We start from the raw sequence: 12,098 nt of genomic DNA on the forward strand, positions 1-12,098 counted from the left end.
AATGAGGGAAATGAATCATAATTCAGAACAGATACTTTATCCAATATTTACATTTATTTTACAGATTATTATTTTAAATAACATCATTTTAATATAAATTTATTCCTCATTTTAAGCCTGAAATACTGTTTTGTACATGCACATCAAATAAATACAACAGGTCAGACAATATATTAGAATCAGCTTTCCTTCAGCAGAGACAATGACCACTATTCTTACACATAAACTTTCCAATACTGGATATGAGAAGTCTGCAGTATCACAAGGAACCACTTATTCTATCTCATTTCTACTAAATGACCAAATATAGGTTCTAAAAATAGAATTAGATTCAATTATGCAAAGGTTATAAAATGACTTCTAAGTTCTTTTAATTTAATTTTACACTAAACAGACAGCAAAAGGTTTTAATATCTCAGTTACAATTCCTCAGTTGAAAACATCAAGTTATCAGACTCAATTCATTTAAGAATTTTTAACTTACCGTTTGAGGATGTATAGTATTCTGCTTAGAACCTGCTAAAATTAAAAAATAATAAAATGAATTTAATAAATGAAAGAAATTAAGCCTATACAGTCTTAAATTTTAAAATAAAGTATTCAGAGGTGGTTTCCAAAATGGTGGTGGTGTAAAGTGGAAGCTACACTGACACTCTCCAAGGACCAAACTGGAATTTCAACTAAAATACAGAAAAACCATCCTGAATAATCAATTGAAGTCTATCTGGAGAGAACACTGATAACTAAGAATGGGAAGTGGAGACCACTTAGAGACTGGAAGGAAGTGCAGATGTGTGAAAGGATGGGCTGGGCTCCCAACAGCTGAAGTTCTGGAGGCATATCTCAGATGTGGGGGGTTCCCATTGAGTATCCTGGGGTCTAAACCCCAAGCTGGGACCTTCAGCCCAGAGCATCAGAACTGAGAAAAGTGCCCACATACATCTGACTGTGAGAAGCAGCAAGGTTTCTGTCTGCCAGTGAGAGATGGCTGGAAATGCAGGAACCCCCTTGAAGGGCTAATGCACAAATTTTCATGTGCAGCCACTCACCTTGGGATCTGGCAGAGGGAGGGCAGAATGGACTAGAGCTGTATGAAGAGAATTCAGGATTGTGGGTTCTGGGGTTAGAGTTTGGAAGACAGAAACCACAGTTTCCTGTGATGAGTCATTCCCTCACACTCCAGTGAGCAACTTTCTGGAGCAACCTTTACCATCCAGGGGAGCAATTGACTTGTTGGAAAACCTCTCATCCCATTTTGTGATCAATAGCCTGAGGCAAATCAAGACTGATTATCAATCACACTACAGGCAGAGGCAGAATCAAGAATGAGATGACACTAATAAATAATACAGTGGAAGGAATACACTGCATATTAGGGAAAGCTGAGGATCAGATCATTGAATTAGAAGACAAGATGGAAAAAAATCACTCAATCAGAGAGCCAAAAAGAAAAAAAAGACAATTAAAGAACAGGACAGCTTAATAATATTCACATCAGAGGAGTACCAGAAAGTGAAGAAAGTGAGCAAATGCTAGAGAATGTGTTTAAAGCAATAATGACAGAAAATTACTCAAATCTGGTAAAGAAAAAAGTCACAAAAGTTCAAGAAGCACAGATCATATTAAGCAAAAAGAAACCCCAAACAGGCCCATGCCCAGACACATCATAATTAAATGGTCAAAAATTAAAGACAAAGAGACAAACTAAAAGGCAGCAAGAGAAAAGCATTTTTTTGTTTTTATCTACAAAGGAGCTCCCATTAGGCTGTCAGTTGATTTTTCATCAGAAACTCTATAGGACAAAAGTGAATGCCATCAAGTATCTAAGGTCATGAAAAGCAAGGATTTGAAATAAAGATTAATATACCCAGCAAGGCTATGATTAAAAATAGATGGTGAAATAAAGGGCTTTTCCAACAAAAAAAAGGTGAAAGGAGTTTATCACCACAAAACCAGCACTGAAAGAAATGATAAAGGGAATGCTCCAATGAGAAGAAATAGAGAGACACATAGACATAAGGAATTTAAATGGCAATAAATAGGTACCTATCAATAATAACCTTAAATAAAAATGAATCAAATGCTCCAATCAAAAGATATAGGGTAGCTAAATGGATACAAAAACATAATCCAATTATATGCTGTCTACAAGAGACCCACATCAGAACAAAAGACTCACACAGACTGAAAGTGAAGGGATGGAAAAAATCTTTCAGGCAAATGGAAATGAGAAAAAAAAAGCTGTTTAATTGACATTTATAAAATATTTCTCCCAAGTGGCAGAATATACATTCTTCTTAAGTGCTCAGGGTTCATTCTCAAAGTTATACCATATATTAAGATACAAAACAAGTCTCTACAAGTTTAAGAAGATTGAAATCATATCAAGCATCTTCTCTGATCACAATGGAATGAAATTAAAAGTCAATTACAGTAAAAACATTTAAAAACATTATAACACATGGAGGCTAAATGGAATGTTATTAAAACTCTAGAGGCTCCATGCACAAAATTCATGCAAGAGTAGGCCTTGAGGCCATGGCTGCCTTGGCCATCATGGTCCCGGTTGCCTTGCGGCCCTGCCCCCCCACCCACTGGTTGTTCCAGAAGGTCGTTCCACTGTCCAGTCTAATTAGCATATCAGCTCTTTATTACATAGGATGAATGGGTTACCAATGAGATCAAGAAAGAAATAAAAAAAAATTTCTAAGAACAAATGAAAATGAACTCAAAACAACCCCAAATCTCTGGGACACAGCAAAAGTAGTATTGAGAGGAAAGTTCATAGCACTACAGGCCTACGTCAAAAAACAAGAGAAATTTTTAATAAGCTATCTAACATTACAACTTAAGGAATTAGAGAACACCAGAAAAACCCAGAATAAGTAAATGGAAAGAAATAATAAAGATCAGAACAGAAATAAATGACATAGAGGCTAAAAAAAACCAATTCAAATGATCAGTGAAACCAAGAGCTGGTTCCTTAAAAAAATACACAAGATTGATGATCCATTAACCAGACTTATTAAAAAACAAAGAGAGTGGACCCAAATAAATAAAATCAGAAACAAAAGCACAGGAAGGAACAACTGACACCACAGAAATAAAAAGGATTTTAAGAAAATACTCAACTATATGTCAACAAGTTGTACAATGTGGATGAAATGGACAAATCCCTAGAAAAATAAATTTTCCAAAACTGAATCAGGAAGAATCAGAAAACCTGAATAGGCCAATACTAACTAAGAAAATAGAAGCAGTAATACAAAAAACTTCCAACAAACAAAAATTCTGGTCTGGATGGCTTCACAGTGTAGTTTTACCAAACATTCAAAGAACTTACACCTACCCTCCTCAAAAAATCCAGGAGGAAGGAACACTTCCAACTTCTTTTTATGAAGCTAGCATTACCCTAATTCCAAAACCAGGTAAAGACAGTACAAAGAAAGACAATTACGGCCAATATCCCTGATGAACATAAATGCTAAAATCCTCAACAAAATATTAGCGAATGGGATCCAGCAATATACAAAAATCATACACCATGACCAAGTGAGATTTATTCTGGAGATGCAAGGCTGGTATAATATTCACAAACCACTAATGTGATACATTACATTCAGACAAAAATCACATGACCATATGAAAATATGTAGAAAAAGCATTAGACAAAATCAAACACCCATTTTTTAATATATATTTTTAATTTATTTCAAAGTGGGAGAGGAAATGTGAAACCTAGGCATGTGCAATGACTGGGAATTGAAACATGACCTCCTAGTTCATAGTTTGACACTCAAACACCAAACCATGCCTGGTGGGTGTAACACCCATTTTTTATAAAAACTTTCAGCAAAGTTGGAATAGAGGGATCTCCAGGACCCCTCAGGGGATGTTGGAGAGCTGGTTTTGGCCCGATCCTGAAGGCCAGGCCTAGGGACCACACAGGTGCATGAATTCGTGCACCTGGCCTCTATTTATTTAATAGGCATTAATTAAAGGGAGACAAAAAATACATAACAGAATTGAACTACATGATCAGTCAGCAAAAGCTAAAGTTCAAAAATAAAGATAAAATTTCTTTGAATGTACTGTGCAAGTCATATGGAAAATTATTTGATTATTTGAATTTATTCAATTCAAAAAGTATTAGGATTGAACAATTCAAGGCTTGTATGAATTTTTAGAAACACAAAGTTTGCCTAAAGCAATGCAGAAAAACTGATGTTTTATTTCATTAATTTGTAACTTGGATTATTTTGATAAATGTTTAAGAGCTTGCTTTACTTCATAAATTTAAAAAAGGTTGTTTAAGGGAGACTAATAAAAATCTGATTGTAGGGAACATCTTTAGGCACTCACTATTCAAAGCACCTATATCTATATATCTATTAAAAATAACTTATGCAGTCTGGCTGCTGTGGCTCAATGGTTGAGCTTCAACCTATGAACCAGAGGTAACTGTTTGATTCCTGGTCAGGGCACATGCCCAGGTTGCAGGCTCAACCCTCAGCGGGGGGCATCCCGGAGGCAGCCTAACAGTGATTCTTGTTCATCATTGATATCTCTATTTCTCTGTCTCCCTTCCTCTCTGAAATTATATATATATATATAACATACAAAAGCCTGTCAACTGATACTTGGCAGATTAAGTACAAAGTTTAGAAACAAGTTGACTCCACACTTAGTAATAATTGATTTTAAAAATAACAAAAGCCTAAATTTTAAAACAATGTTTTTATTATAGTATAATGTTTTTAAGAAAAAATATTTCAAAGTCAATTATCAGAGGACACTGCTCTTAATTAGCAAAAATGACAGATTTTGAATTTCAATTCTTGTCCATTTCTGGGTGTCAAGGCCTATAACCAGTCCAGTCTGCAAGAAGAGCAAGTGAGAAGTAGGTCTCTGTGAAAGAGCGCTATCACACAAACAATGGCCAATTAAAAACCCTTTTCTATTTATTAAAATCGATCCTCAACCAGTTCTTCTTTTCCATAGCATTAAAAGGTTTATGCATTTGAAAACATTCAGCCATTTTCTTTTCTTTTTTTTATTTTTTATTTTAAAATATATTTTATTGATTTTCAGAGAGGAAGGGAGAGGGATAGAGAGCTAGAAACATCGATGAGAGAGACATCGATCAGCTGCCTCCTGCACATCTCCTACTGGGGATGTTCCCGCAACCCAGATACATGCCCTTGACTGGAATCAAACCTGGGACCCTTCAGTCCGCAACCCGACGCTCTATCCACTGAGCCAAACCGGTTTCGGCAAGCCATTTTCTTTTAAACTAGGCTATAATTTAAACTTTTCAATAGCTCATGATTTCTACCTTTTTCATTAGTTACCAATACATTTCCTTGATCCTAAGGTATAAGAACCAACCAAAAGCCTTTCCAAATTATAATATACAAGAGGCCTGGTATACAAAATTCGTGTGTCGGGGGAGGGCAGTCCCTTAGCCCAGCCTGAACCCTCTCATAATCTGGGACCCCTTGAGGGATGTCTGACTGTCGGTTTAGGCCTGATCCCACAGAGATTGCCCCTACCCCCTCTGCCTGCCTGTCTGATCATGCCTACCCACTCACCTGCCTGCCTGATCACCCCTAACCACTCTACCTGTCTGATTGCCCCTAACCCCTCTGCCTGCCTGCCTGATTGCCCCTAACCCTCTGCCTGCCTGTCTGATTTCCCCTAACCACTCTGCCTGCCTGCCTGATTGCCCCTAACTGCTCGCCTGCCAGTCTGATTACCCCTAACCCCTCTGCCTGCCTGCCTGATCACTGCTAACCACTTGCCTGCCTGCCAGATTGCTCCTAACCATTCTTATTGCCTGCCTGATCACCTGCAACTGTTCACCTGCTTGTCTGATCACCCCTAACTGCTCACCTGCCTGTCTGATTGTCGCAACCACTCGCCTGCCTGCCTAACTGCCCCTAACCATTATGCCTGCCTGATCGCCCCTAACAACTCACCTGCCTGTCTGATCACCCCTAACCACCTCTGCCTCGCCCCCATCACCACAGCTTCGTCCCAAAAGACATCCGAAAGATGTCTGGAAGGTCGTTGGCTGTCTGATCTAATTAGCATATTACCCTATTATTATAGACTTGGAATTCTTGGCATAGACTAACAAAAACAAAGTTGACTTACCAACAAATATCATATAAACTAATCCAAGTAATGCCCCTAAGGTTGTAATACCCAAGCCTGAAATCAGAAGAGAACCATGCACTGGGATGCACTCTGCAAAAACAAAATTTTATCTTAGAAATTCACATGAAATAACTGAACTTCTTAAAAGAATCAATAACAGAAATAACATTAAGTTTTAGGGAGAGTAATTATTTTTCTCATTTTCAAGAAACAAAAATTACTTCCCGGCCTTTGTAGCTCAGTAGTTGAGCATCAACTTATCAACCAAGAAGTCATAGTTCAATTCCTGATCAGGGCAAAGCCTGGTTTGTAGGCTTGATCCCTAGTTGGGGGCATGCAAGAGGCAGCCAATCAGTGATTGTTCCTCATCATTTTTTTTTATCTTTCTCCCCCTCTCCCTTTCTCTCTGGAATCAATAAAAATATTTTTTTTTAAAAGAAACAAAAATTACCTACATTTGTATACCCATTATTAACTCAGTGCAATGATTCCAAATTCCTTTCCCTGTATGGAAAGAAGAGCCGTTGCTTGCATAGCATGTACCTTGTCAAGTCTAGACTAAAGGGAAATGTCTGTGAAGCCTAAACCTCCACCCAAATGGTTCTTTTAAAAGCTCATCCATGAATACAGGCGTGGCAGTTTGACCACTAAACAATCAGCTGATGTGGAGAGCACTGACCTCAGTAGGGGAAAAATGAGTGAAAAAATGAAAAGCTCCCAACACTAAAACCTGGCATGAATGTAGAGCAACAGAAGTGTTCATTCATTGATGGTGGGAATGCAAAATGGTGCAGCCACTTTGGAAGACAGTTTGGTAATTTGCTACAAAATTAAAGATATTCTTAACATACAATCTAGCAATTGCACTCCTTAGTGTTTGCCCAAATGAGGTTGAAAAAGTATGTCCATACAAAAACATACACTTCTATATTGTGTGTCTAGATCTGAAATTTGATAACAAATCAATACCTTTCCCTGCGGGGAAAGCAACCAAATGTCCCTTAATAGGTGAATGGATAAACAAACTATCGTCCATTCACACAACTGAATATTATTCAGTGCCAAAAAGTAAATAAGTTATCAAGCCACCCAAAGACATGGAGGAAACTTAAATGCACACTACTAAGGGAAAGTAGCCAATTTGAAAAAGCTAGATACTATATGATTTCAAGTATAAGACACTTTGGAAAATGCAAAACTATTGAGGCAGTGAAATGATCGGTGGTTGCCAGGGTTTCAGAATAGGGAGGATGAATAGGCAGAGCACAGAGGGTTTTGGGGGCAGGTAAACTTTTCTATATGATATTCTATGACTATGGTCCATGTCATTATACATTTATCAAAATCATAGACCATACAACACCGAGACTGAACCCTTATACAAACGATGGACTTTGGGTGATGATGTTGTGCCAATGTTGGTTCAACAGACTGTAAAAAATGTACTACTTGGTGGGAGATGTTGATAGAGGAGGAGGCTGTGAGTAGATGGGGTAGAGGGGGATTCTGTATTTTCCACTCCATTTTGCTGTGAACCTAAAATGCTCTAACAAATAAAGACTATATATTTAAAACAGAATAAGAAAGACAAAGAAAAGGAAAGAGAAAAAGAGCTATAAGAGAAATTACTGGTAGGAAGACTAATTGGGTCTAGAATAGATTGTGACCCTCACCTGAGACACAGAAGCTTAGTCCGACCACAGAGATCAAAAGGCCCAGCAACTGAACAATCAATAAGATGATGCTGATGGGGAGCTTCCTCTTAGCTGGAGCTTCAAGGAAAAAAGAAAAATAAGCATGTTGCACATGTTTAAGAAGCAATCACTTCCACTTGTATTTCGTACAGTCAAGGTCAGTATCCTAGGACCAAAGTCTGACTCTGTCAGGTGGTGGCTACTTTCCCAGTGACCTAAGCCATCTCTCTCCACTCCAGCAGTCAGCTCCATATTCACACCCTCAGCAGCCTTTCATTTCTGCAGGGAGCTGAGCTGCATTGGCAGTTTTTACCCCAAATCTTAGAACAATGCTGCTTTTACCACATGTGGGTATTTTACCATAGTAGTGGCTATTAGCAAGGCCTCATCACATGCACACAAAATCACTCTGGTGGAGAACCACTGTGCAAGCTTGCCATTGTAGACGTCATAACCCCTAATTGTGATTTTAGAACAAATTAATACCATCTTAATATATAACAACCCAGAGATAGGCTCTCATACCAAGAGTTAAATGTGCTAATGGAAAAAATAGATTCTTTAATAATAAAAATATTTAGTGATTTAACCCAAAAATGGAGTGAAAAATGTTACCAATTATAGGTTAGATAATCATAATGTCTAACTTGTAAAATTCAATGTTAATATTTGCAATGACTCTTTGATTTACAACCCTATTTTGTATAACTAGTTTTTTAAAGAGTTTTCATAACAGAATATAATGAGAATGTTTAATATCTACTCCTAATTTCAAAAACTGAAATAAGAATATGAAGATCATATTCTTAAGAAGTTAAATAATATAATTTTAAAAATCCATTGGCTGGCATTAAATATATCTCTGAAAATCACTTTTTATAAAAAAACTATGTTAAAACCTAATATAACATTAAAATTAATCCATATGGGTGGAAATTTTCACTAAGAATAGTTAGGGAGACAAATCAACTTTTATTGTATTATAAAAATGCAAGAATTATTTTAATAAAAAGTGATGCTTTTTAAATGAAAAAGGACACAATCATGCTGAAACAACAAATACTTACCTATCATAAACGTAGAGATCTGAAGTAATATTAGTATTACTGTAGAAGCTACAATTAAACCAAGTCCACTGGCCCTCTTTGTTGAATATTCACCTGTTGATAAATAAAATTAATGTTTAAAATATTTTCCTACATACTTTCTACTCTGTGGGAAATAAAAGTACTTAATTTATTAAATGTATTTATCTCAATACTACTCTTAGAAACTGAAAATGTTTAAAAATAAATGCTTCTCCTAAAACCTCACACAAAATACGTGACAATTTTTTTTTATTATTTAAGACCAAACTGAAGACATCTAAATGTCAACATCTAGGTCTCAACAAGTCAAAACCTTCAATTGGCTTTTTCTCCTTCTTAACTACCTTGGAGCCCCTTACCAATCCCTTCATTTGCTATATTCAATCTGTTCCAAAGTCAAAATAGCTATTCTTTGTAGCTGTCTTCTTAATTCATCTCTTTCCTCACCACACCCTCACTAACTTCAGCTGCAAAGAGAGCTGCCAAATTTCTGTTCCTAAACATTACACCCATATTGTATTTTGTTAATAAAAAGTGGGCTTTCTACATCTACACTTTGAGTCCCAGCCTATCCCTGCTGTTCTTTCCATGTGCTGCATACCCTTATTTCCGAATCCCATTACCATCCCCCAAAAGGCAAATGCAGTTTCAGATTGATTTGTTTCCCATGTTCATTCCCACTTCCATGTCTTGCCTGATGAAGTTTGCCTTTGCAGTGGGTTAAATGGTGGCTCCAAACATAAGCCTACCTCCTATTTCCCGGAAGCTGTGAAAATTAATTTATGCAGCCAAAGCAGACCATTACATTATATGATTTAGTTTAGGTTCTTGGAAGAAGGAATTTATCCTAGATTAACGAGGTGGGGCCTAAATTCAATGATAAGTGTCTTTGGAAGAGAGATGCACAGGAGTTTTAAGAGTGGAATTTTTGTTACGCTGCCACAAGCCAAGGAGTTGCAGGTTGCCAGAAAACGGAAGAAGCAAGGAATGGATTCTCCCCTAGAGTTCCACCCCCCACAATGTTCTCAACCTTATCAACCATGACTTCCCTCATAGTAACTGCACATCTTACCTGGGATGAAGAAAACAGCTCCAACAATGACTAATATACTGAGAACTAGTCCAGCCACAGATAAAATGATGATTTTCTCCTTCATAATATTGGAATTAAATTTAAGTACTTGAAAGAAAAAAAAACACACAAAGAATTCCATGAACTCAATCTCAAGAAGTGAAGCCATTTCTGTAACTTAAAAAGTGCAGACACAAACTGATAACTTCCTATAATTGAACAACCTTTCAGGAATAACTCAGTTGTATCATGTGCAGCCACCTCAAATCTTTTTCATAAGTCCGTCAATGACTAAATAGTGTCACGGCCGTATAAATATGGATGCTGAATTTACAGATGATGCTTTTATTACCTTACAATTTAAAGATGAAGTCATATACATCATACTTTCTCAATGGGGGCATTATTAACATTAGGGCCAGATAAATCTTTATGGTGGAAGGGGGCTGCTCTGCACATTTAGAAACTTTAGTAGCATCCCTGCCTCCCTCCAAACTGTATGCCATAACAGCCCCAGTTGTACCAATTGTGAAATGTCCCCTGAAGAGTAAACCTGCCTCAGCCTTACAACTGGTATAGATAATGCTGATGGGAAATAACTGGCTAATTGGTAATACTGAGAAAAAGAGAACTTTGTTCCACCTTACATAAAATGATAAACATCTGGAAATCTAGATATTTTATTTTGAAAAACTAGAATAAAATTGGACTAATCACACCCTCTTGATATCCTGAAGGAAGAGAATGCTTAAATCGTTCAACTAATATATATATAAAAATTCGTGCACAGGTGGGATCCCTCGGCCTGCGTGGTGATCAGGGCCAATCGTGGCTGGTGGCCAGGGGGAGCGACCATGGGAGGTTGGCCAGCCAGCCCTATTAGGGCAGATCTGGCTGGCCGGCCAGTGGGACAGACTGTGGGAGATTGGCCAGCCTTGAGAGGTTGGCTGTGGGAGTACACCAGAGGCAGCTCCTGTATTGAGCTCCCTGGTCATCAGTGCATATCATCTCGAATGGTAGATTGGTTTTTCAGTGCTTTGGTCACTTAGGCTTTTATATATATATAGACTAGAGGCCTGAGCACAAAATTTGTGTGTGTGTGGGGGGGTTCCCCCTCAGCTCAGCCTGAACCCTCTCCAAACCGGGACCCCTTGGGGAATGTCCGACAGCCAGTTATCTCTGTCACAATCCAGGACTGCTGGCTCCTAACTGTTCACCTGCTTGTCTGCCTGATGGCCCTAACTGGCCCCCCTGCCAGCCTGATCCCCTCTAACCATCTCTGCCTGCCGATCTGATCACCTCTAACTGGCCCCCCTTCTGGCCTGGTTGCCCCCAACTTCCCCTCCCCGCTGGCCTGATTGCCCCTAACTGCCACCACCAGCAGTATGGTCCCTGCCAACCCTTGCCAACCTGGTCTCCAACAGCCCCCCTCTGACAGCCTGGTCACCCCTAACTGTTCCCCTGCCAGCCTGCTTGCCCAAAACTGCCCCCGCTGCCGGCCTGGTTGCCCCTCACTGCTCCCCTGATGGCCTCGTCGCCCCTCACTGTACCCCCTGCTGGCCTTATTGCCCCATGCAGCCTGCTATTTAGTCTTTTGGTCACCCCTCACTGCCCCCTACCAGCCAGGTCACCCCACACAGCCTGCTGGTCAGTCATTTGGTCATCCCTCACTAACGCCCATGCTGGCCTTGTCGCCCCATTCAGCCTGTTCAGTAGTCTGTTAGGTTGTTTCAGATGTGAAGGCCTCTGGCTCTTTATATCCTATCCTATCTAATAAAAAAGAAACATGGTAATTAGCCGTACACCTGCTACCCTTCCCATTGGCTAATCAGCGACATATGCAAATTCACTGCCAGCCAAGATGGCGGCCGGCAGCCAGGCAGCTTGAAGCAAACATAAGGCCTGCTTGCTTCAGTGACGGAGGACTCCAAAGTTCTCTGATGCCGCTGCCAGCCTCTGAGCTTGCAGTTTGAAACATTGTTACAAATATAGAAGCTAAACAAAACCCCAGAAACCTGCTCTCAGCCAGCCTGGATCTCAGAGCTGGAATTAAAACAGTATTTCGATTATGGAACCCAAACAAAC

At 38.9% G+C, this 12,098-nt stretch overlaps 1 protein-coding gene across 1 annotated transcript in view; it reads right to left on the minus strand.

The window, feature by feature from the left end:
• The window catches only part of CD47 (CD47 molecule), a 40,648-nt gene that overhangs the window by 3,478 nt on the left and 25,072 nt on the right, over positions 1–12,098 (minus strand). Inside the window, exons 3-7 of the mRNA XM_015562276.1 lie at positions 10,014–10,121; positions 8,921–9,013; positions 7,833–7,931; positions 6,157–6,249; positions 485–519 (exon numbers count right to left, since the gene is read on the minus strand). Of these exons, the coding sequence (XP_015417762.1) occupies positions 485–519; positions 6,157–6,249; positions 7,833–7,931; positions 8,921–9,013; positions 10,014–10,121 (428 nt within the window). The remainder of the gene's footprint in view (positions 1–484; positions 520–6,156; positions 6,250–7,832; positions 7,932–8,920; positions 9,014–10,013; positions 10,122–12,098) is intronic.

The sequence above is a fragment of the Myotis davidii genome, unplaced genomic scaffold (assembly GCF_000327345.1).
Source record: "Myotis davidii unplaced genomic scaffold, ASM32734v1 scaffold1798, whole genome shotgun sequence".
NCBI classification, from domain to species: domain Eukaryota; kingdom Metazoa; phylum Chordata; class Mammalia; order Chiroptera; family Vespertilionidae; genus Myotis; species Myotis davidii.